This window comes from Geotrypetes seraphini, chromosome 4 (genome assembly GCF_902459505.1).
Source record: "Geotrypetes seraphini chromosome 4, aGeoSer1.1, whole genome shotgun sequence".
Lineage (NCBI taxonomy): Eukaryota > Metazoa > Chordata > Amphibia > Gymnophiona > Dermophiidae > Geotrypetes > Geotrypetes seraphini.
In genome coordinates this window covers 184,553,236-184,579,433 of record NC_047087.1, presented here as the reverse complement: position 1 = coordinate 184,579,433, position 26,198 = coordinate 184,553,236, and the positions used below count along the sequence as shown (strand labels likewise).

Below are 26,198 nucleotides of genomic sequence, written 5' to 3'. Positions count from 1 at the left end.
TTCTGTTGGAGGGGGGTTCGGGGGGGGGGTTGGAACCCTCCATTATAGAAAAAACAGAACTTTTTCTGATTTTTTTCGGGAAAAGTACTGTTTTCTCTATAATGTGGGGGTTTCACCCCCACACCATCCTGCAATGGCAGCGCAAACACTATGCATTAGAGGGGGGGGGTTCCCCTCCACACCCCCCATTGGAGCTCTTTAGAAATTAGTTTTTCCCCCAAGCTCTTTTGTCTTTGTGCCAAATTGCCAGCGCTGGATTGTTGGCGCGCTGGCATCTGGCGCGCGATTATCTCGTCACCGTATTTTGTATTAAAGATTTTGGATTGTAGAATGAATTTCCATTATTTCCTGTGGGGAAATTTGTTTTGATGTACGAGTGCTTTGGATTACAAGCATGCTTCCAAAATGAATTATGCTCGAAAAACCAAGGCTTTACTGTACATTAATACAGAAAGCTTGGTGTATTTCTTGCATTGTTGTCTGCATTAATGTCTAAATTTTATTGAATGTGTTAATATATATCTCATTTGTATTTCAACAACATTGACTGTTCATATGTATTTTATGTAAACCGCTTCGAACCTAACGGATTAGCGGTATATAAGAAATAAATTACATTACATTACATTACATATGTACTGTATGTTAAACTTTGTAATGTGCACTGGTCCTCATGTCACTGGAAAAAGAGGCAATTCTGATTTTTAAAACTGGGACAACTCAATCATACTGGGCTTGCAGAAAAAAAATCAGACATATACATTCCAGAATTCATCAGAATTAAAAATACAGGGGTTTTCATGGAGAAAGGACAGAAAAAGAGGGACTAAGCAAAATGACTAGTTTCTCTGTCTCCACTCTAGATGTAGGTACCCTGACTAACATACTTATTGATTCACCAAAGCATAAAAGATGGCACCAAACAGAACTATGATAAAATCTATTTCTGTTCTTCTCATCTTCTTACAAAATATTCCGGTACGCTCTCGTCAAATTTCAAGAATACTGCACAAATGCAGGATGAATGCCCCTTGTTAGGAATCTAGTCACCCAAGTACAGACATAAGGAAATATGAGCATTTCTTTATCTTACATTGCCAAACATGCAGGATCAATACATGCACACTTCTCTATCCACCAGCACAGGCAGAGTCAGTGCATCCACTCTCGGTATGTATAATAGCTTTTATAAGCCCAATACTGCCACAGGCAGCTAAGTATATACACTTCTCCCTCTGTATTCGTGGTTTCAGCACTCGCGGTATTGCTTATTCGTGATTTTTCACATGCTGACTCTTCCCCTCCCCCAAAAAAAATTACATCATGAGTAAAGTACCTGTACTGTACCAATAGAAAAGTCTGGCACTTACCAGCTTTCACTCAGAAAAATCGTTGCTTCCAAGCTTTCACCCTCAAAATTGCTGCTTCCCAGCTTCCCAGCGTGCACAGAGAAAAACACTACTTGCTTGCTATCAGACTGAAAATCACTGCTTGCCTGCTATCAACTTGAACATATCTGCTTTCTTCATCGATATTGCCTCTCCTTCTAGAACAGGTCAGGTCTCCCACCATTGTTTTTTATTTGCGATTTCAATAGTAATAACGGTGGCTGTTACAAAAAAACCGCAAATAACATATAAAAAGTTATTCGGGGTTTTTCCGTATTCGCAGTTATGTCCCGCTCCTAACCACCGCGAATACGGAGGGAGGAGCGCACACATTAATTTCACAAATATGGTATGCATGCTCATATTTAGAAACACTGCACACAGTACCTGCATTCAAAATAAGCCATATCAAAATAACATTGGCCTGTGAAACTTTCTGAGGATGCAACTCCCTTTGTTTAAATAAAAAGTATCATCCAATTGTATCAACGTATTCAGAACAATTGCAGAGAGAAAGCAAAAAAGACACATCAAACCATTCTTGCCATACAAGAGATAGGGAAAGCCATTTTTAAAGCTCTTTTCATGGACAAATGGTTGATTTCCCTTATAAAATGTGTCGGTGAAAACTGCCTCCCTCACTGCCAATAAAAGTCTCGATACTGCCAACAGTGCAAGAACTTTTACTTGTGGCAAAAGTGTGGTATATTTAGGTCAGAGAGGAAATGTACACACAGAGGTTACATCTTGTAATCCCTATGCAAACTTCCAATGTGTAAATCTGAAAATATACTTGTTACTTGTACCCATGGGATTGCTTTGAAAAATTGTTCCCTGAAGTTACACTCTTATACCAGTTTTCAAAGGGAGCATACAAGCATATGTTCCTTTTAAAAATCTCTCTGAGAAAAAGTTGTACTGTTCTAATAATGCACGACTAAACATGAAAATTAAACTTACTGATCTAGGTGCTTAACAAAATTTTTTAAAAAAAAATATGCCAATGCTCCTTTCATAGATACAATAATAATGAAAAGAGCAGCATGGATGTACACCTTAATCGACAAATCATTATGTTTTAGTTAGTTTTATCTATTTATTACCTATTTTTCATACACACATGAGGTACATGATATTATATGTTTCACTATTTATGTATGGTTTCTTTTTAAAACTAATAAAAATGATCAAACTAAATATGCCCATGCCAATTGGAGCACCATTAAACTGCCCTGACGGGAAGCTCCCAACCAGTGGTGTCCACGGCGACCAAATCTGGCATCCCTCCACATCACATCCAGCACAGGGCAGGGAAATCTGCCAGACCCCATATCAGCACTTTCTGCATGCGAAAAAGCAATACACAAAATCCACCACCTTCAAGAAAGACCACCGGAAAGGGCGCCTTCCTCAAACCGCTTCTGCCACCGCTGTCGCTGCTCTCCTTTTCTGAGCTCGGTGCATTCCTCTCTTCGGCTGCCGAGAGCCCGGCAAAGCAGCGAGAGCGGGTTAGGATGATTCAGTCCAGAGGACGGCACAACGGCAGCACAGCCGGAGCCAAACCGGAAGCAGAACTGATTTTATTTTATCGACCCTTAAGCATATACATCCAGGGTGGGTGGGAGGGGAGAAGGATTTTGCATTGGAATTTCATTCGGGGAATGTATGGAGGGTTTCCTTTAGGTATGTACTTTTTCTGATTATTTGATGGGGGGGAATAGTTGTACATTAATGTCTATAAGTTTAATGTGCATTTCGTGTAAACTTATGTATATTGAAATTGTTTGTTTGCACTATGGTAGTTTGGAAATTTAATAAAGATTAAAAAAAAAAAAAAGAAAGCACCATTAAAAGCTGTTTAAAAAAAACAATTAAAAAATTTATCCCCTCCTTTATAAATCTGCGCTAGCGTTTTTAGTGTCACTGCTGGCGGTAACAGCTCAGATGTTCATAGGAATTCTATGAGTGTCAGAGCTGTTACCATGGCGGGCGGCGCTAAAAATGCTAGTTCAGCTTTATAAAGGAGGGGGTTAATTAGTTAGTAGGTACCTAATTCAGTAGGGCCTGGATTCTCTAACTGGCGCCATTATCGGTGGACGCATTAAACACGGCTGCTGATCTCATGTCAATCACACGATGGCACCCATTAGAGAATTGCGCCTACATTTTTGGTGCCTACTGTTGATGTGAATCATGCCTCCGTAGGTGCTTTATGGTGGCTAAGGCCGCTTCCGTCATTAGCCATGCCTTCAGTGGTGTGAATCTGGGCCTAGGTGCCTATCGCCCTACAGGAGATAGCCGTCTATGTTCTGCTGAATATCTGGGTTGGTGGCTAGGTTGGTGGCAGGTTATGTCACGTGACATTGGCGGCCACCACCAATATAGAAACATAGAAACATAGAAGATGATGGTAGAAAAGGGCTACAGCCCATCAAGTCTGCCCACTCTGCTTACCCACCCCCTGTCTATGCCCTAATGACCCAATTTTCTTATCTTGACCCTCGTAGGGATCCCACATGGGTATCCCATTTATTCTTAAAGTCTGGCACGCTGTCTGCCTCGATCACCTGCACTGGAAGCTTGTTCCAATGATCAACCACTCTCTCTGTGAAGAAATACTTTCTGGTGTCGCCATGAAATTTTCCGCCCCTGAGTTTGAGCGGGTGCCCTTTTGTGGCCAAGGGTCCCTTGAGAAAGACAATATCATCTTCCACTTTGACACATCCCGTGAGGTACTTAAATGTTTCGATCATGTCTCCCCTCTCCCTACGTTCCTCGAGAGTGTAGAGCTGCAATTTGTTCAGTCTCTCTTCATATGAGAGACCCTTGAGCCCCGAGATCATCCTGGTGGCCGTCCGCTGAACCGATTCAATTTTACACACATCTTTACTGTAATGTGGCCTCCAGAATTGCACACAGTACTCCAGATCAGGTCTCACCATGGCCCTGTACAACGGCATTATGACTTCAGGCTTTCGGCTGACGAAACTTCTATTGATACAACCCAATATCTGCCTTGCCTTAGATGAAGCCTTCTCCACTTGATTGGCAGTTTTCATGTCTGCACTGATGATTACTCCTAAATCTCGTTCTGCTGAAGTCCTAGTTAAAGCTTCTCCGTTCAAGAAGTCCTGCATGGATTTCCGCTTCCGAGGTGCATGACCTTACATTTCTTAGCATTGAAGCCTAGCTGCCAGGTTGAGGACCAACTTTCCAATATAAGCAGGTCCTGCACCATATAATTCTGTAAACTGCATTCACTTACTATATTACATAGTTTGGCGTCATCGGCGAATAGTGTTATTTTACCTTGAAGCCCTTGAGTCAGATCCCCTATGAATATGTTGAAAAGGAGTGGACCCAGGACCGAGCCCTGCGGCACTCCACTGGTCACCTCCGATGTTTTAGAGAGGGTACCATTAACCACCACCCTCTGAAGTCTGCCACTCAGCCAATCATTGACCCATGCAGTTAGTGTCTCTCCTAACCACTGTTCCCTCTAAGCTGAGCAGGAGTCCTCCACCCACAGTCTCACCAATAGAGGGTGCTGTTTCACTGTCACATTTTTCAATTGTGAGGGACAGGCAAGTTCTGCAGGACTCCAGGGAACATACCTGTCCTTAGCGACTGAAAATATTCCACCCCCTAGTGGTAGCAATGCAGCTGGAGGACACCTGCTCAGCTTAGAGGGAACACTGCGGCCGGGCGGAAACCCCATCGATTCCATCTTGCTTAGCAGCCTGCGGTGTGGGACACTGTCAAAAGCTTTACTGAAGTCCAGGTACACGACGTCCAAAGACTCTCCCAAGTCCAACTTTCTTGTTACCCAGTCAAAGAAGCTGATGATATTGGATTGGCAGGACCTACCCTTGGTGAATCCATGCTGACTGGGATCCCGAAGATTCCCTTCATTCAAGATCGTGTCCAATTTTCTTTTAATTAGTGTTTCCATGAGTTTGCACACTATTGATGTGAGACTCACCGGTCTATAATTCGCAGCCTCTGCCCTGCAACCCTTTTTATGCAGAGGAACGACATTAGCTAATTTCCAGCCCAGGGGAACTTTCCCCTTACTTAAGGAGAGATTGAATAGCTCAGCCAACGGTTTCGCCAGGACATCGCTCAATTCTCTGAGCACTCTTGGGTGCAAATTGTCTGGTCCCATGGCTTTGGTCACCTTGAGTCTTGCCAGTTCACTGTAAACTTTACCTGGTGTGAACTCAAAATTCTGAAACGGGTCTTCTGTGCTTTGTGTTGCCTTCAATTGCGGACCGTGTCCCGGTGCCTCACAGGTGAAGACTGAGCAAAAGTATTCATTCAGTAGTTCGGCTTTATCGGAATCTGCTTCCACGTAACTTCCGTCCGGTCTTCTAAGGCGTACTATCCCGCCTGTGTTCCTTTTTCTGTCACTAATATACCTGAAGAAGGATTTGTCCCCCTTTTTAATGTTTTTTGCCAGAATTTCTTCCACTCGAAGTTTTGCCTCCCTAACTGCCATTTTGACCGCTGTAGACCTGGTCCTATATTCTACCTTTGCCTCTCTTTTCTCCGTGCGCTTGTAGGAGAGAAACGTTTTTTTCTTCTCCTTAATGAGGTGCGAGATCTCTGCGGTGAACCATTGGGGTTTATTGTTTCTTTGTCGTTTATTTACTGATTTTATGAAGCGGCTAGTTGCTTCATGTATGGTTGATTTCAGTGTTAACCACTTAGCTTCTACATCATCGGTCTCTGCTTGGTCCTGCAGCGTCCGATGGACGAAATCTCCCATGCATGTGAAGTCTATGCCCCGGAAATTGAGTACTTTTGTTTTCGTGTTTGATCTGGGGAAGCCTTTCCTAAGGTTGAACCATACTATGTTGTGGTCGCTGGAGGCTAGCATATCTCCTACTGAGACCTCTGAGACGCTTTCCCCGTTGGTGAGTACCAGGTCGAGGATCGCCTGGGCCCTAGTGGGCTCCATTACCATTTGTTTGAGACGTGCTCCCTTTATGGAGGTTAAGAGCCTCCTGCTACCGCTAGTTGTTGCTGAAAATGAGTTCCAGTCTGCATCAGGCATATTGAAGTCCCCTAGCAGTACATCTTTTCCTCGTAGAGTGATATTCTCTATGTCTTCAATTAATTCTGCGTCCATGTCTTCCAGTTATCTTGGGGGTCTGTATACCACACCTAGATACAGGCATTTTTCTCTGCCTCTTGCCAGGTTTACCCAGAGGGACTTCCCGGTGTACTTGACATCTGTAATCCTGGTGGTTTTGATGTCCTCTTTAATGTATAGAGCTACCCCCCCTCCTAACCTGCCCTCTCTGTCCTGACGAAGTAAATTGTAGCCCGGTATAGCCCGGTATATCCCACCCATGTGAGTCTGTGAACCAAGTTTCAGATATTGCCACCACATCTAGGTCGGCATTCCTTATTTCAGCCTCCAATTCTAGAATTTTGTTACCTAAACTGTGTGCATTGACATACATGGCCCTCCATATCTTGTGTTTGCTAAGTCCATGTGAGGCGTATCCTACCCGAGTCGGTGTGACTCCTAAAGAACTGTTTGCAATGTGGGTACTTACCTTGGACATGGAAGCGGAGTTTCGACTCACCTCATCAGGATTATTCCTTTCTGCACTAATATGTGAATGGGTACCCTCCCCCGACTTACCTAGTTTAAAGCAGCTCTCTGGCTAAGGCACACAGCCAGGTAGACCTGCCTATAAATCAGGTCTATCTTTGGCCACTAGGCATTGAGACCCATATTCTATAAATGGTGTCTTAAGTTAGGCAACGGTAGGCACCTACAGGTGCTTAACTTAATTGGTAAAAGCCATATAAAAAGACTGTAAAATCTTTTAACAAAAATGTAGATGCAGAAGAACAGCACCTTCATTGCATCTACAAAGGCACTTTAGAATGCCTAAGAACATAAGAATTCAGATCAGTGGTCCATCATGCCCAGCAGTCCACTCACACGGTGGCCCTCTGGTCAAAGACCAGTGCCATAACTGAGACTAGCCCTACCTGCATACGTTCCGGTTCTGCAGGAACTTGGCTAACTTTGTCATGAATCCCTGGAGGGTGTTTTCCCCTTTAACAGACTCTGGAAGAGCGTTCCAGTTTTCTACCACTCTCTGGGTAAAGAAGAACTTCCTAATGTTCATACAGAATCTATCCCCTTTCAATTTTAGAGAGTGCCCTCTCGTTCTCCCTACCTTGGAGAGGTTGAAATATGCATGGTTAATGTCGGAAACAACCTTTGGCATTCTAAGGTACCTCCATAGATGTGATTCTCGTCAAAGATAGGTTCCCGGAAATGGAGGCCTTTAAAACCTCGGTCTACATTTCCAACGCCTACCTTTGATGAAAGTTGTAATTCAGTAAATGGCACTGTTACGTGACTTAAAAGACACCAAAATATAAGTTGGGCGTGCCCTAGGACATTGCAGGAAAGTTAACTCCCTAGACTCCACCAAAAATATATAAACCTCAAATCTAAATTTTTAAGATAAGGAGCACCCTCAGCATGAGTTTGAACGCTTTAAAGAGCGACTCAAAGAGCAGCTCTAGTGCTTAGAATAGCAAAGCCAGCAAACACTGAGCAGAGATTACCACTCACTGCCAGCCGCACACTATCATCTGGATGCTCCTGTCTGCTTTAAAGTGCAAGTCAAGTGCAAACAATGTGCAATAAATAAATATATATAAAAGTGGAAGACAAAAAGTTCACTGTCCTGCAATGCCCCGAATGCCTAATCCACTGACCTGAACAGAGAATGAAAAAATTTAAAAATGAAAAAATTAGTCACTTGTCCCTCCAGTTACTTAGCTGAATAAAGGTGCTGTAGTCAAATAGTAGTAAGGAGAGTCCAACTTTTTTTATTTTTTATGAAGACCAAAGTTAAGGTGCAGTCCTCTTTCAACACGACATTACTGACGTGCGGTCATTGGCCATTTTTTTAGTAGGCTGCTGATAACTGTGCCGTTTACAGAATCCAGCTCTGAATATCCAGGAGCACTGCCAACAGCGAGTGGCAGCAAGGCCACCGATCGTGGGAGGATGTCAGTTTGAATATTGGGGCCCATGTCTCTGCTGGTTTTTGTTTGCTTTTTTTTTTTTTTTAGCACATTGTGTATTTTTTATTTATTTTTTTTTTTAAGATGGCAATCAAAGCCCAAAGTCCAGACCAAAGCAGCAATGCCTGGAGCTCCAAATATCTTGAAAAAAACAAGGTCAAAATTACAAAAAAGTCACAGACTATGGTAAAACATAACAACATAGTAAATAATAGCAGATAAAAGACCTGAACGATCCATCCAGTCTGCCAATAGTTACATGCATGATAAATTTATGATTAAATTGTCCTTTTTACTAGTACTACTATTTATCATTTCTATTTTATTTCTTTGATATTTCTGGGCATAGACTGTAGAAATCCGCATGGTATTGTCCTTAGATTCCAACTACCAGAATGGCCATCAAAGCTCACTCCAGCCTATCCAAACCATTCCAAGTTCTAAACAAGATTTTGTACTGATGATGAGACTTCAATAGTTGGACCTCTTTTAAGACATATTATAATCCTAAAGGACTCTTAAGCAATTTCGGATCATTGCTCCACACTGCAGACATTATTATCCTTGTTTAGGTTTCTGAGACAAGCAAAATGGTGAAGAAAGACAGTGAATCTGTGAATATGAAAACCATAAACCACAAGCAGCCATATGCAGTGAAAGCAGGCATCTCAAAGAGACATGCAAGCGGCTGGGACTCACCATCCGTCCTGGGATCCCAAGGCCACCTTTTTCTCCCTGACAACCAATGCAAAGCCAGAAAGAAATTGGAATAGTGTAGACTTGAAAAAGTGCATTTAGACAAGACAAACACACATAACAAGAAAACAAAAATAAAATTCCTAAGGCACTATCATTTCAAGCTGGCAAATGGAACAAATGCAAAGTGAGGTCATCTAAAATGCATTTTCTTACCAAACCTTTAGAAAATCAGTTAAAACTTATCTTTTCAATATATTTGTCTGATTTCATACCCTTGTTGATGTAATTCTTAATTGCTTTTTGTAATATTGCTGTCTCTTTTTATTGTAAACCACTTTGAACTGTTTTGTGGTATTGTGGTATATAAAAATAAAGATATTATTAAATTACTAGTCTTTAAGCCCGTTACATTAATGGGTGCTAGAATAGATGTGTCTGTCTGTCTTTCTTTATGTCTCTCTGTCTCCTTAGCTGCTGCCTGTCTGTTTGTCTTTTTTTTCTTTGTCTCTCTCTCTTTGGCTGCTGTCTGTCTGTCTGTCTCTCTGGCCCCCTGTCTGTCTGTCTGTCATTCTTTCTGTCTGTGTTTCTCCCTGGCCCCCTTGTCTGTCTGTATATTTTTCTTTCTTTCTCGCTCCTTGGCCGCTGTCTGTCTGTCTGTCTCTCTGGCCCCATGTCTGTTTGTCACTCTTTCTGTGTATCTTTTGTCTGTCTGTATCCCTGGCCCCCTGCCCCCAGCACACCCCTCCCCCTAAAGCAGCCCCTTTTCCTTTCCCTCTCCACTTCCCTGTGCATTAGTAGCAGGCAGACGCCTCGCAGCAGCTCGGACACCCTCCTGCCATTGCTCTCACCGCCACACACATTGCAAGCCGCTGTGCGCCGCAAATGAAACACGGCATGGAAGCAGAAATCACGGCGGCAGGGATCATGCCATTTCAACAGTGCATGCGCGGGTAAGGATTTTATTATAGAGGATTATGGTCACACCTGGCAGCCCTAATCTTGTTTTTACCTCACTGCATGCAGGGATGGTTTAGGGGTGCCTTGGTCCCTCCCCCCCTTCACTCCTAGTACACTTTACCTTATCATTAATCTGACCCTATAATGATGCCCCTCTAGATCTGGGACCCTGTGTAGTTCCACCCTCTACTCTTTACTTATTCTATTTTCTATACTGTTCTCCTAGGGGAGCTTAGGACAGTTTATATGAATTTATTCAGGTACTAAAGCATTTTTGGCTGTCCTGGTGGGCTCACAATCTATCTAATGTACCTGGGGCAATGCGGGATTAAGTGACTTTCCAGGGTCACAAGGAGCAGTGGCTCGAATGCTGAGGCTGTAGCTTTAACCACTGCACCACACTCTCCCCTTATACCCCTTTGTTCTTAATCTATCACTAACCACATGCATGTCTTTCTTCAGAACTTAAAAAAATAGAACTAAAAAATCATAAATATATAAGCAGTAAAGCCGAGCCTGCATCAGTCTGGCTTGAAAAATAATCTAACTAATAATCCTGCCTAAACCTTTCCTAAAAGCAAGGCTTCAGTCAATTTGGATGCATACAAACACATTTGTGATCATGTGCAAAGCATGCAAGCCTGCCAGAATTTAATACATCAACTTTGAAAAATCAAACATTTTTTGGTATGAGTTTTTGTGTTCCCACAAGTGGGTTAGTGCCTAATTTAAAAAGAACATAGATACCACTGTTTGCTGAATAAGAAATCTAATCATCATTTCTAACTGCCAGATTAATCGCCTCCTTCACTAGGACACCATCCCAAAACCTTTCTTTTTTGCTCTCCCTAGTGACAGTGACGCTCTGTGGACAGTTGTAATCATAGCCTGACTCCCACACTCCCAAAATGTTTGATGTGTGTGAAATGTGGAAGCTAAGAGGAAAGCAAGAAGGGGCTGCCAGCTGCCAGTAAACCAGACAATAAAGTGTCCCCTCCTACTGAGATGAAGTCCTTTGATGCTCAGGAGGACTGTCCCTCCTACTCAGATTGGAACATCTGGCAGGCTTACTTTTAGCTTCCACCATAATGAAGAGTAGCTAAGGACTTCTTGTTCTCCTTTGGAATCACGTAGATCAACCCATGATTGGGAGCACAGTACAGCCAGGTTTTGAAGGAGTTTGTAGAACAAGAACGATTCCTGGTTCACAAAGACCATGCTTGTCAGATTACAGAATTCCCCTTTTCTCTCACTAGAAAAGCACCTTGTGCTGTACATAGGTTGTCATCCTTGCAACGATCTTAGTAACATCTAGGAGGAGAGCGGTCTGGCAACCCTGTTCAAATCTGGAGATTAGGAGGAACTCGCCTTGATTTTATGATGTTTTATACATTTTAAAATAAGGGAAAGGGATTTGTACACTGCCTTTTTGTAGTTTTTACAACCATGACTTCAGGGACTTCAAGCATTGTCCCTGTCTTTTCCAGTGGGCTTGCAATCTTTCTAATGTACTTGGGGTAGTGGGGGATTAAGTAACTTGCCCAGGATCAGAAAGAGCAGCACAGGGTTTGAACCCACAATCTCAGGGTGCTAAAGCTGTAGCTCTAACTACTACACCACAGGCTCCTCCCATTCGGGATAAGGAGAAGCATCTCTGTGAACTTACAAATAAATCATCACAGAGATCTCAGTGTGTCAGGTAATAAAAAAGATAATCCATAGATTCAGCTGATAAAAGCACATTTTTCACATGAAGGAGCCCGAGAGCTGGTCTCAAAGGGCGGAGAGTAACACGGGGCTGGGAGGCCCGTGTGTTGCTTGCAGGCAAGGTAGGGAAGAAGGGGGGGGGGGGGTTTGGTAGAGAAGAACCGTTAGAAAGAATTATATGGAAGAAGGGGAGGGGTTCGCGCCAAAAGGAGAGGCAGGGATTGGATAGTGTAGGTAAAATGGGGGCGTTTTACTTAGAGTTTTAGTACGAGCCTTGGAGGACTGAGTTCATTGCAGGTCCTCCAAGGCATAATTTTGTGACTTACTCGAGTTTTGGTCCTGTTTCCTTGATTCGGGGGTGCTGTTATGGAGTCTTTCAGCCGGGCAGAGGAGCGTGGTGAAGAGGGGGAAGCTGAATTGTCGATCTTAGCTGGAGACTCGTTCACGGAGGAGTCGCTGGAGCAGGTTGGTGTCGGCTTCGGGGAGGAGCGTGTGCAGCCCGTTCGGCGCTCTAAGGTCGAGGCGCTGTCGGCGTTAGCCATCGCCGGTACGGGGGTCAATCGGGGGACTCGTTCGGGGATCCTTACTGCTGCGGGGAAGGTCCGGCGTAAGTCTACGTTGTCGGGCAGTGAGCAGGGAGCTGTTCCGGCCGGCCGCAGTTCGCTGATTTCGTCGGGGGGCGGGGCTTCAGCAGCGGTATCCAGTGCTGGGAGTGGGAGCAGGAACGTGCTGGCGAGCAGGGAGGTGGGTGGAGACGTAGCTTCTCTGCGTGGGCCGGTTATTGGGGGCAGGGAGGTTTCAGCTGCAGCAGGAGTCTCTGAGCCTTCTTGCTCTGGGGTTTCCAGTGTTCGGGAGGTCTCCTCTGGGTTGCTGGCTGGGGGACCTGGTGAGTCTTGTGTGTCTCCAGGGGTTTTGGGTTTAGGAAGGGGCATGTGTGCACCTGGTTTTATGTCCGGTGCTGGTGTGGGACCTGCAGGTCCGTTCCCAGGTTTATTTGCAGGTAGTTGGGCTCCGAGTTGGGGGGCGGCTTCTTGGGGTTCTAGCCCTTCGGGTGGCGGTTTTATGCCTTCGGTTTCCCACTGGGGTGGGGGTGTTACGGGGAATATGGCTATGGGGATGATGCCTGGGGGCAGTTTTGGGTCAGGATGGGGAGCACCTGTTGGTATGCCTGGGTTTTGTTTTCCTGGTCCTGCCTCTGTTTCTTGGTCTCCACAGGTGACGTGTCTACTACCAGGTGGACAGCCGGTGCAAACGGACGGTTTGGGAGCAGTTGGCAGTCCCGGAGTTTCTGAGAGACCTGGCTATTCAGCTGCGGAGCGCGGATCGGCGCCGACTGCTGGTGCGGTTGCTGGCGGAGGCACTGCGGAATCTGTCCACAGTTCATCCCTGATGCCGGGGTTGCTGTTCGTGGCGGCTCGGCGCAAGCTTCTGATGTCTCTTCCGTGGTGGGGACTGCTGACCAGGGCGTCTCTGGAGTGTCTGCTGGAGTACCGGGAGCTTCTACTACTGGTAACAAGGCGCCTGCTCAGGTTGCTGGCGGGGGGAAGGCGCGGCGTAAGAAGCGCAGGCGTCGGCGTCGGGGTTCGTCTTCGTCCTCGCCTGGGTCATCTTCGTCGGGTTCGACGTCCTCCTCTTCCGTGGCAGCCGGTCCTGCAGGGGTTGTGGAATCTACTGGGGCTGGTAGTGGGGAGGCTTCTACAGGGGAAGTAAGGGGTGCTCCGGCTTTAGTGGCACTTACTGAGTTGTGGGAAAAGGTTCCCCGGGATTTGTGCCGGAAGATTCGGCGGCGGTCCTGCTTGGATATTTTTCGCCTCATGGAGGGTAGAGCCCATAGGAAGAGGCATAGTAAATCCAAGCGTGCCGGGAAGGAGGTTAAACCCTTTCCAGTTGCTCGTTCCATTATTAATTGGATCCGTGCTTTTTTACGGTTAGCGAGTGTGTGGGGTCGTGCTAATCCACAGGATGCCGGTTTATTGTTGTTCTATGCGGATTCGATTTTGGATTCCTATCAGCGCTTCGGCGGGTGGGCTTGGTTGAACTATGACGAAGCCTTCAGGGACAAAATGGAAGAAAATAGTTTCATGTCTTGGGGTTCTCAGGATGTGAATCTATGGCTTACACATATGGCTTCCAAATCTATATCGGGGGCGCCGGTGCGGACTTTTGGGAGTCCTGGGAGTGTTCGGCCCTTTCGCGGGGGGTCGGGGGGGAGTCCTTCAGCAGGTTCCGACGTGTGTTGGAAATTTAATAAATCCAACTGTCCCTTCTCCGACTGTAAATTTCGTCACGCCTGCTCCATCTGTGGTCAATCGCACACGGCCGTTAAATGTCCCAAACGGGTCGGTGGAGCAGCTGCGGGAGTTGCGAAGTGATGTTTCGGTTGCGGTGCCTACTCCGATTCGGGTAGGAGCTATGCGCCCGTGGTTGCACAGTTATAGTCGACGGAGGGTGGCGGATATTTTGGAGGCAGGGTTTACAGAAGGTTTTGATATTCCTTTTTTGGGGGAAGTGTCGGCGGCGCGGGTTCAAAACTCATCTTCGGTGTCCATTTTACGTGGTATAGTGTGGGATAAGTTGTCTGCAGAGATTCAATTGGGGCGCATTGCGGGTCCTTATCGTGTTCCCCCTTTTTCCAGCATGAAGATTTCGCCTCTGGCAGTGATTCCTAAGAAAGTGCCGGGGCAGTATCGTCTCATTCATAACTTGTCTCGGCCTTTTGGTCGGTCGGTTAATGACGGTATTCCAAAGGATCTTTGCACTGTGCGGTATGCCTCTTTGGATAGTGCATTGAGGCTTATTGTTTCTGTCGGACGTGGTGCTTTGCTGGCAAAGGTGGATATCGAATCGGCATTCCGATTGCTACCCATTCATCCGCGGGCTTACCCGTTATTGGGTTTTCGTTTCGACGGTTTGTATTTTTATGACCGGTGTTTGCCCATGGGCTGTTCCATTTCGTGTGCTTACTTCGAAATGTTCAGTTCATTCTTGCATTGGGTCTTAGTTCAGCAGGTGGGTGTTGACTCAGTTGTGCATTATCTGGATGACTTCTTGTTTATTGGTGCAGGGAGTAGTGGGGTTTGTGAGCGTCTTAAGCAGGTTTTTGAGGATCTGGCTGAGGATTTTGGTGTGCCTTTAGCTCGTGACAAATCGGAGGGGCCGGTTACTTCTTTGGTGTTTTTGGGGATAGAGTTGGACACAGAGGCGTTAGTGACGCGGCTGCCTGTGTTAAAAGTTCATCAATTGCTCGGACTCATTGAGCAGGTGATTCATGCTCCTAAATCTACCTTGCATATGATTCAGTCTTTGTTGGGGTCTCTTAATTTTGCCTGTCGAGTTCTTCCTATGGGGAGGGCTTTTTCACGTCGGTTGGCAGCTTCAACGGCAGGGGTACGGGATCGTCATCATTTTTTGCGTCTCCCTGTGGGGGTCCGTGCCGATTTGCGTATGTGGTCAATTTTTCTTCGGGATTTTAATGGGACTGTGCCGATGCTGGCACCTGAGATTTCTAGCGTTGACCTTGAGCTGTTTTCAGATGCGGCGGGGGGTGTTGGTTTCGGTCTGTATTGCAATGGAGACTGGTGTGCGGAGCGTTGGCCTGAGGAGTGGGTGCGGGCCGGCGTTACAAAGAATATTACCTTGTTGGAATTGTTCCCGCTCATAGTGGCTTGTGAGCTCTGGTCGGGGGTTTTGCGCAATAGATGTGTGGTGTTTTGGATCATCATCAATCGGTGCTTTTAACATCTCTTGATCTTTCAGCAGCGTTTGATACGATTGATCACCAATTACTCCTTGCTAGACTCCAATCTATTGGGGTTACAGATGATGTTCTAGCATGGTTTACATCTTATTTCAGTAATCGCACATCTACAGTAATTTTTAATGATTCTTCATCTTTACCTTCACAAATATCACATGGGGTTCCACAAGGATCTATACTTTCACCTTTACTTTTTAATATATTTTTGGCACCACTATTGACATTATGTCAATCTATAGGATTTCATGTTTTTGCCTATGCTGATGATATACAGTTATTGTACCCCATAAACAATAACAACATAAATGAAATCTTGACAATTAATGAAAAACTTGAGCAAATTCATCATTGGCTGGACAAAAACAGATTGGCCCTCAACATCAAAAAAACAAATATCATGCTTTTTCCTTGGAAGGAAAGTTTTTCTCTAGTTGCTCCTATTTTGATTCAAAATGTTCCTCTTCAATTAGTTAGAAATACTAAAATTCTAGGAGTAATTTTTGATAATAAACTTAATTATCATGATCACATTAGTAGTATTGTTAAAACTACCTTCTATAGGTTGCATAAAATTCGATCTATTTCTAAATTCCTCTGTCCCAAAGCACTCAATATTCTTATTCACTCTCTGGTGATGTCTAAAATCGATTATTGCAATTCACTATTTACAGGAATTGCTTTACAAGAAATTAAACGATTACAAATAATTCAAAATGCTTCAATTAAATTAATAACAAAATCTAAAAAATTCGATCATGTGACACCACTCCTTAAAAAGGCTCATTGGCTTCCAGTCATTCATAGAATTACTCATAAATTATGTACAATTATTTTTAAAACATTAGAAAATAAGACTCCAGCATTTTTATTTAGGTTACTTATCCCCTATTCAGTTAAAAGAATCTTACGATCTAGTGAACGGAACCTTTTATCAATTCCTTCGCTAAAAATTATTAGTACAAGAAGACAATTTATCTTCTCATGTATAGCACCCCAGATTTGGAATGCGCTTCCCATGTTTTTACGGGAGGAGAAAGTGTTTGGGAAATTTAAAAGCGAGTTAAAAACCTTTCTGTTTAAAGATGCATTTGCAAATTAATTAAATTTTATTTTATAGTGTTATTTTAGTGAATTATTTTGCCTTTTCTTGTTTTTCCAACTTCCTTTTGTATTTTCCCTGTATGTTCTTTCTTTACTATAAAAAATGTATTTCATCCCCTCTTACCTTTTGTTTATATTATAATTAATTAAGTGTATGTAATGTTTTTGTTTCCTAATGAATGTATATTTTACTGTACATCGCTTAGAAATCCGATTAAGCGATTGAACAAGCCAACTAATAAACTTGAAACTTGACAATTTGGGAGTTGTGGAGGTCGTCAATCGTCAGGCGGCGCGCTGTTTGGCGGTGAATGCGCTCATGCGGGAGTTGGTTTTGCGCTGTTTGCGGTTGAATTTGTTTGTTCGTGCTCGCCATGTTCCGGGTTTGCAAAATGGCATTGCTGATGCTTTGTCTCGTTTCAATTTTTTGCAGTTTCGTCGGCTGGCGCCAGGAGCTCGAGCAGACGGTTCACGGATGCCAGCGCGTTTGTGGAGCCTGGTCGGGAAGGAGTCTGGACGATGCTCCATCTGTCTGTAGCATCTTCTACGTGGTCACGCTATTCAGCGGGGTTTCGGGCGGTAGCAGCTTTCTTAGCTGATAGGGGTTGGTGTCCGGGAGATGTGGCCGAATCCTTATTGGAGGATTTCGTGCTGTCTTCTTTTCGGGATCGAGTTTCTCGGGGTGTTGTGCGTGGTCAATTAGCGGGTTTTTCTTTTTTCTGCAGGGCCTTGGGCTGGGCTTGCCCAGTATCTGGTTTTTTGGTCCAACGGTTGCTACGGGCATTAGGACGCGTACTTCCTCAGCATCGTGACTCGAGGTTGCCTGTTACTCATGAGTTACTCCTACGTCTGTTGGCGGTATTGCCTGAGGTGGCCAATTCGCCTTTTGAGGCCTGTTTATTTCAGGTGGCTTTTTCCATTGCCTTTTTTGGTGCCTTACGGGTTAGTGAGTTAGTAGTAGGTCCAGCTTCGGGAGGAGTCCCACGGGGACTTCGGATTCAGCATGTGACTTTGCAGGATTCGGTGTTAAGGCTTCATATTGTTAGCTCTAAGACTGATCAGTGTGGTGTTGGGCATTGGGTGGTGCTGCATGCTGTGTCTGGCTGTTTGTCTTGTCCGGTTTTTAGGATGCGTGGTTACTTAGCCATTCGACCCTCTAGCACTCAGATATTGTTTGTGCATGCTGATGGCGCCCCTCTGACGCGTTACCAGTTTCGGGCTGTACTCAATTTAGTGTTGGCGCGTTGTGGTATGAATCCGGCTGATTTCGGAACGCATTCCTTCAGGATTGGTGCTGCCACGAGTGCTAGTAGGGCTGGTATGTCTGGGGAGGGCATCCAGAGATTGGGTCGTTGGATTTCAAATGCCTTTCGGGGTTATATTCATCGAGAGGGTGAGGGTGCTGGGTGCCTTGTTGCGCGAGGTTCTCAGTAATGGGATTTTCGTAAGGGCCCAATGGCAGGGGGTTTGATCTGTTTTGTTTTATTCTCTGTTTCAGCTCCCAGTTCCCGTTCCTATTCTATGTGGATCGTGGGCCATTCTTTCATCCACTGGGCTAGCGAACGTGCAGGTATCCGCCCAGGTGGCCGTCATCTCGGACTGGGGCATATGGGACTTCGTGTTTCCTGGTGGGGACAACGTGGGATGCGTTGGAGTCAGCTGTTGGTCTTGTTGACTGATCTGCGATCTCGGACTAGTCATCCTGACATACTGCTGATCCATTTGGGGGGTAATGATGTGGATGCCTGGACGGGAAAGGACTTGGTCAATAGGATCAAGGATGATCTGCGGGTGGTGTGGGATTGGTTCCCGGGGGTGTTGATCGTATGGTCTGACATTGTGCCTCGTCCAAGTCGTATAGCGTCCCGACGTTGGACGAGGGGCCTGGCCAAGCTTAACAGACAAGTTGGGAAATGGGTGGTTGGTCATGGAGGGTGGCAGATACTGCATGATTGGGTTGATGTTAATTGTTTTGGTTTGTTTCATACTGATGGGGTTCACTTGTCGGATGTGGGGTGGGACCTTTTGCTAGATGATTTTGCGTCCAGTTGTGAGAGGTTCCTCAGTGCTCGGTAGTAGTCGCTTCTCTTTTGGGGGAGGGCCTGTGTTGTACAGGCCTGTGGCGGGTCTCCCGAGCTATTGGGTGCTGGGGCTCATCCGGCGATGAGCGGTGGGCCGGCTGGGAGCCGTGCCTTGGGGTCAGATGACCCGGGTTAAAGGGGCATGAGGTCATGCCACCCCTCAGACACTTGCTGTTGGTGGCGGGGTCGGGGGCAAAGGTACTGTTACACAGGGTAGCTCGGGAGGAGCTTGCTGAGGTTCATTGTTAATTAAGGTTCAATGTGTTAATGATGTTAATTTATGTAAATGTATTTATGGGTTAATGTGATATAATAAAGAGCTGCGGCTATTTACCACAATAAGGTGTGTTGTTTTATTAATATGGGGGTAGAGAAAGGAGGGAGAATGACAACATGATGGGACTATCCAGATCCCGATGTTAGAAGGAGCCCGAGAGCTGGTCTCAAAGGGCGGAGAGTAACACGGGGCTGGGAGGCCCGTGTGTTGCTTGCAGGCAAGGTAGGGAAGAAGGGGGGGGGGGGGGTTTGGTAGAGAAGAACCATTAGAAAGAATTATATGGAAGAAGGGGAGGGGTTCGCACCAAAAGGAGAGGCAGGGATTGGATAGTGTAGGTAAAATGGGGGCGTTTTACTTAGAGTTTTAGTACGAGCCTTGGAGGACTGAGTTCATTGCAGGTCCTCTAAGGCATAATTTTGTCCCGCCCTCCCTCCCTTTGGTGAAAATTCGTGGTGTGGGAGGCGGGTCTCCCGAGCTACTGGGTGCTGGGGCTCATCCGGCGATGAGCGGTGGGCCGGCTGGGAGCCGTGCCTTGGGGTCAGGTGACCCGGGTTAAAGGGGCATGAGGTCATGCCACCCCTCAGACACTTGCTGTTGGTGGCGGGGTCGGGGGCAAAGGTACTGTTACACAGGGTAGCTCGGGAGGAGCTTGCTGAGGTTCATTGTTAATTAAGGTTCAATGTGTTAATGATGTTAATTTATGTAAATGTATTTATGGGTTAATGTGATATAATAAAGAGCTGCGGCTATTTACCACAATAAGGTGTGTTGTTTTATTAATATGGGGGTAGAGAAAGGAGGGAGAATGACAACATGATGGGACTATCCAGATCCCGATGTTAATTGCAACAGAAGGGCTAAGGTTGCTTTCTGTATGTTGCCAAAGAGCTATAGTGTTATTATAGGAATTGTATCAAATGGGGTGATCACATAAACAAACAGGCTAGAAAAGGCTAAATGAAAAAGACATAACTATCATGCATTCTTTTATACTGACTTACATAGGCAACGGATCGCTTTTTTGTTTGGGGGGGGGGGGCAAAAGCTCTGCCCCAGACCCCACCCAAGCTCCACCCCTGCCCCCATAATAGTACAAATTGTAATGCCATTGTTTTCCATTCATTTTTCATATATACACACAATACAATCTTATTAATAATACATATTGGTTAACCACAACATTAAACTACGCAAAGCACACTATATGCTTCTCAACATTCATTCCTACCAGAACATCTGGCCTTGGTCACACATGCAGAATGCAGATAACCCCTATGCAAATACAGGACCACAAACTAAAAGTACAATATACACAAACGAAACCTTAAGATGCCAGACTCTGCATGCAGTACAACATCAGAGAAATAGAAAAACATTAATTTCTTCCTGAAGAGTGCAAACTGAACATAAAATAATTTTCCTTACCTTTGTAGTCTAATGATTTTATTTTTCTAATCATCTTTTCCTAGTCTCTGGTTGCACTCCCTTCTGTCTGTGCTCTTAACTGTGTTTCCAGGGCCTTCTTATCCATTTGGTGTTTTTCTCTCTTTCACTTTCTGCCCTACATCCAGCTTTGGCATTAACTTTTAACTTTCTTCCTTTTTTCTGTTTCTTCTTAAAGTCTATCTACTTTTCCATGTCTGACCTTCTCTGCACATCTATCCATGTGTACTATCTCCTCCTTCTTCTCCCCTATTCTCATCCATCCATAAGAAACATTTCTTCTCTCTCTTCCCACACCCATTGCTGTGCACCATCTCCTCCCTCTCTCTCTCCTTCCCCTCCATCCCTGTGCACCATCTCTTCCCTCTCTCTCCCTCCCCATGGTCTGACATTTCTTTCTCTCTGCCTCCTGCATGCTTCCTCTCCTCCGGTTCTCATCCCCCCTCTCCCTCCATAAGTCTAACTTTTCACTCTATGCCCCCTTCTCCTGACTCTGACATTTCTCCTTCCCATCCAACATTTCTCCCTCTCTACATGAGTCCAACACTTTCTGCCACCTGCACACTTTCTCTCTCTCCTCCCCCCCTTCCCTCGAATGTGACATTTCTCCCTCCTTCCCATGCCACCACCAATCCATCTCTCCCTCTCTGTCACCTTGTGCTCTTTCTCTGCCCAGGCTCTTCTCTACCCCACCTCACAATATACCTTCATTTGCAACCCAAAGGAAGTTGTTGACGACAGCCAATTACATATGCTACCCTGCCATTGGCACTAGCATCTCTTCTCTACTGCAGGCCTGCCTCTGATGAAATGGAAGTTATCTCAGAGAGGGCAGGCTGCAGTAGTAAGAAGACACTGGTGCCAGGAGCAGGGCAGCATATGTGATTGGCTGCCCCCAGCAACGTCCTTTGGGCTGCAAATAAAGGTAAGACCGCCCCTGCTCCAGACAATAATCCTGCCAATTTGGGGAGGGGGGGCATGGTCCCCATGTCCCCCATTCTGACACCTCTGTCTTAAAAAAAGTTATTGGAATCAAAATGAAGAACAAGCATTTAACCCAATCTGATTTCAATGTGCATTTCAGCTTTTGAAAATGTGATCCTATACTCTTCAAAGAGAACAAATAATATTCTAAATAGCATTCTTTAACACAATTGGTGTTAAATATTGGATTTTCATCTGGATTTTTTTTTGTTTTGTTTTGCAGATGAAAAAATACATTACAATACTTTACATACATAGCAAAACTGTATCATAAAAACTAATTGACCCATCCAGTCAGCCCAGTTGTCCTAAGCTTCAGTTTTCTATCACTTTGTTAGATGAACATAAGTTCTTGCTTTCATACCAATATCAACTCCCCCCCCCTATGTTCTTCACGAATTTCCAACTCAGTTGTCACCACTCCTCTCTATATCTATTCCAGCTCATTGATGTTAAAGTTATAAACATACTCATATATACCACCTACAAGTGAACTGGCCATCTTGAAAGCCCAATGCCTCTTTACAAAGCTTTTAGGATTGATACTTTCATCTATTTATATTCAATTATCTGCTTTACAGTAAAATAAAATAATAAGATGGGTTAAAATTATACTGTATAACCTGAACTATGGTTAGTCTAAAACTTGGTACCTCAATTAAGGCACCACAATGGGATACACTTAGTACCAAATATAAAACAGCTTCAGATTGCACCTAAGCCATTATAGAATACTAGCATAAAGATGCATTGGCATGCCAAAAGAGAGGCATAACCCCTTGCTAGATCAATGACAGTCTTCTATAATTTGGCGGGTGGGGGTTTGAGGGTGGCAGAAGGAGGAATTAGGCATCCCTCCTGCCAGCCAAGTCACAGTGAGGTTCCCTACCACAGCCGCTCAGCTGTTCATGGCAGGGGGATTCCCTAGCCATGATAAGCTAATGAGAAAGGATCAGATGCAATTCTCTAACAGCACCTGTGACGTGGGCACTAGTTAGAGAATCGGGCCAGTTTGGCGGGGTCTGACCCTTAGGGCATATGCGATTCTGTATAGGACGCCGGTGTGCGATTCTCAGCCGCTTCTTATGTGGCTGCAGAAACCAGTATCCTATACAGTATTTTCCCCAATAACCCAAAACATTATACTATTGACCCCAGACTTCTAACAAATAGCCCATTTGGTAGAAATTTGAGTAGAATGCTTCATATTTCTTCATTTAGATTGCTTTGTTTTTGATTGGTACATAGATTTCTTATGCTTTTAATTATTTTTACTTGATTGACAGGCATGGACCAAAGTTCAAACACCTCTTGCTATAATGAACAATGTTGATTATGGATCATATATTCAAGCACTAATCTTCTTGATGGATAAGATCTACAATTCTACTCAGTCACGTTTAACTTTCCCCCAAAATGGAATGCAAGCGGCGCCTCCATATAATGAGAAAAAGAGCTGGAGTCAGGTGAATGAACTCACACAGGCTTTTTCCTCTTTTCCAGTTAGTTAATCAGAATGTGCAGTTGATTTAAAGTGGGGTCAGTAGTTCCATTTGTTTATGTCAGTAACACATGCCTTCCTGCTCAAAGTAAGCTCATAAATCACTGAACTCCAACTCCTGTGTATTCAAACATGATTGATCCAAAACGTCATATTTTTATTGGAACCATGCCTCTTTCCTATTTTCCTTCTTCTGCTTGGACTCAAGTCATCTCTATGTTCCTGAACCAAGACCCCTCTTTTAGCCCTCTTCTCGAAGGGTGAATGGTAAGCAGGGCATAGAGCATTGTAGTGACTTTGCTTGCTGATCACTGCTGGCTTCCTCAAGTACCATTCATACTAGTCTTAGCAAAGCAAAACAGTGACAGCTTGTGATAGAACAGAAATCTGGTTTTGCAGAGGATGTAGGAAAAACAAACAACACAGAAGATCAAGAACCATAAAACCCATGAAACATTTACACAGCTGTCTGCCTATGTGAAAAAGACCTACCTATGTGCTCCCTCCCTATTGCAGGAAAAAGTACCCATGTTTGCCCGGATTCTATAAATAGCGTTGTCAATGGCGGCTGCCTAATAAATCTAAGAACATAAGAATTTGCCGCTGCTGGGTCAGACCAGTGGTCCATCGTGCCCAGCAGTCCGCTCCCGCGGTGGCTCCCAGGTCAAAGACCAGTGCCCTGAGACCAGCCGTACCTGCATACGTTCCAGTTCAACAGGAACACGTCCAACTTTGTCTTAAATCCCTGTACGGTGTTTTCCTCTATAACAGCCTCCATAAGAGTGTTCCAGTTTTCCACCACTATCTGGGTGAAGAAGAACTTCCTCATGTTTGTACGGAATCTATCCCCTTTTAACTTTATAGAGTGTCCTCTCGTTCTTCCTACCTTGGAGAGGGTGAACAACCTGTCTTTATCTACTAGGTCTATTCCCTTCAGTATCTTGAATGTTTCTATCATGTCCCCTCTCAGTCTCCTCTTTTCAAGGGAGAAGAGGCCCGGTTTCTCTAATCTCTCACTGTATGGCAACTCCTCCAGTCCCTTTACCATTTTAGTCGCTCTTCTCTGGACCCTTTTGAGTAGTACTGTGTCCTTCTTCATCTACAGCGTCCAGTGCTGGACAAAGTATTCCAAGTGAGGGCATACCATGGCCCGGTACAGCGGCATGACAACCTGTTCCGATCTGTTCGTGATCCCCTTCTTAATCATTCCTAGCATTCTGTTCACCTTTTTCACCGCCGCCACACATTGCGCGGATGGTGTCATCAACTTGTCGACCAGTACTCCCAAGTCTCTTTCCTGGGGGGTCTCTCCAAGTACCGCCCCGGACATCCTATATAAGATTTTTGTTACCGACATGCATCACCTTACACTTATCCACGTTGAACCTCATCTGCCTTGTTGCGGCCCATTTCTCGAGCGTGTTTATGTCACATTGCAGATGTTCGCAATCCTCCTGCGTCTTCTCTACTCTGAATAACTTCGTATTGTTGGCAAATTTAATCACCTCACTCATTGTACCAATTTCCAGATTGTTTATAAATATGTTGAAGAGCACAGGTCCAAGCACCGAACCCTGTGGCACTCCACTGGTGACGCTTTTCCAGTCCTAGTATTGTCCATTTATTCCCACTCTCTGTTTCCTATCCGCTAGTCAATTTTTAATCCACGTATTTCACCCTCGAATCCATGGCTCACAATTTTTCAAAGTAGTTGTTCATGCGGAACCTTGTCAAAAGCCTTCTGAAAATCGAGATATACAATGTCGACCGGGTCACCCTTGTCTATCCGTCTGTTTACTCCCTCAAAGAAGTGCAGCAAGTTCGTCAATCAAGTTCTTCCTCTGCTGAAGCCAAGCTGGATGGTCTTCATCAGATCGTCTCCGTCAAGGTGCTCAATGATGCGGTCCTTTATTAGCACCTCTACCATCTTTCCCGGTACCGAGGTCAGACTCACTGGCCTGTAGTTTCCCGGATCACCCCTCAAACCTTTCTTGAAGATCGGTATAACATTCGCCACCTTCCAGCCTTCCGGAACCCTTCTCTATTTGATCGACTGATTGGCTCTCAGTTGAAGCAGTTCAGCTATAGTCCCTTTCAGTTCTTTGATTACCCTTGGATGGATGCCATTCGGTCCTGGGGAGTTATCATTTTTAAGCCTATCAATCTGCTGGTATACCTCTTCTAGACTGACCATCAACCCTGTCAGTTTCCCATCTTTGTTTCCCACGTATAGCCTGTCGGCTTCTGGTATGTTATGTATATCCTCTTCGGTAAACACAGATGCAAAAAAATGTGTTCATTTTGTCGGTGATGGATTTGTCCTCCTTTAGCACTCCCTTCATTCCTTGGTCATCCAATGGTCCCCACTGCTTCCTTCGCGGGTCGTTTCCCCTAATATATCGAAAGAACGGCTTGAAGTTTTTTGCCTCCTTTGCTATTTTTTCCTCATAGTCTCTTTTGGCCCCTCTTACCGCCTTATGGTACCTGCTTTGATGTTGTTTGTGCTTTTTCCAGTTTTTGTCCGTTTTTGACCTTTTCCATTCCTTAAACAAAGTCTTCTTGTCTCTGATCACTTCCTTCACTGCTAAAGTGAGCCATGCTGTTTCCTTGTTCTTTTTCCTCTTGGATCCCTTGTTGATATGCGGTATATATACATTTTGCACCCCGGTGTCTTTGTCCTTAAAAAGGGACCATGCTTGCTCTAGCGTCTTTACATTGCTTATCCTCTTCTTGATCTTCTTCCCCACCATGAGTCTCATCCCTTTGTAATTCCCTTTTCGGCCACCGATTGTATGCCAGTCATTCAATGACATTGTTTATAAAATTGCGGCTTTGTGAAAGGTAGGCGCCAGAAATGTAGACCAGGGTTTTCAAGGCCTATATTTCCAGCACCTACCTTTCATGTGAATCGTGTCTATGGAGGCGTTTTACAATGCCTAATGCCACTTCCTGTGTTACCCACACCTACAGTGGTGTTAGGCCTCGTAAAGCGCCTCGGTAGTCGCGGCACAGGATACTGTGAGTAGGTAGGAAAGTGAGCTACAGCTTTTATTAGATTAATTTATGTATTTAAAGCTAATAGGAAATATTATGGAAGTTAAAAAGAGATTAGTGATGACCAAAAGAGAATAGTGGTAAAGATTGTTTTTTTAAAAAATAAAAAAATATCAAATAAATTGTTTAAATTGTGTTTTTAACAGTGCCCCCTCCTGATGAAGAACCGAAACTCGAGTCGGGGGGT

At 44.8% G+C, this 26,198-nt stretch overlaps 1 protein-coding gene across 12 annotated transcripts in view; it reads right to left on the bottom strand.

Moving 5' to 3' along the window:
- The window catches only part of COL13A1 (collagen type XIII alpha 1 chain), a 646,904-nt gene that overhangs the window by 445,946 nt on the left and 174,760 nt on the right, over positions 1-26,198 (bottom strand). For 10 of the 12 annotated variants that reach the window (XM_033940521.1, XM_033940520.1, XM_033940522.1 and 7 more), the window contains exon 6: positions 9,150-9,185. The exons of the other annotated variants lie outside the window; for them this stretch is intronic. In XM_033940521.1, coding sequence (XP_033796412.1) covers positions 9,150-9,185 — 36 coding nt within the window. The remainder of the gene's footprint in view (positions 1-9,149; positions 9,186-26,198) is intronic. 12 annotated transcript variants of the gene reach the window in all.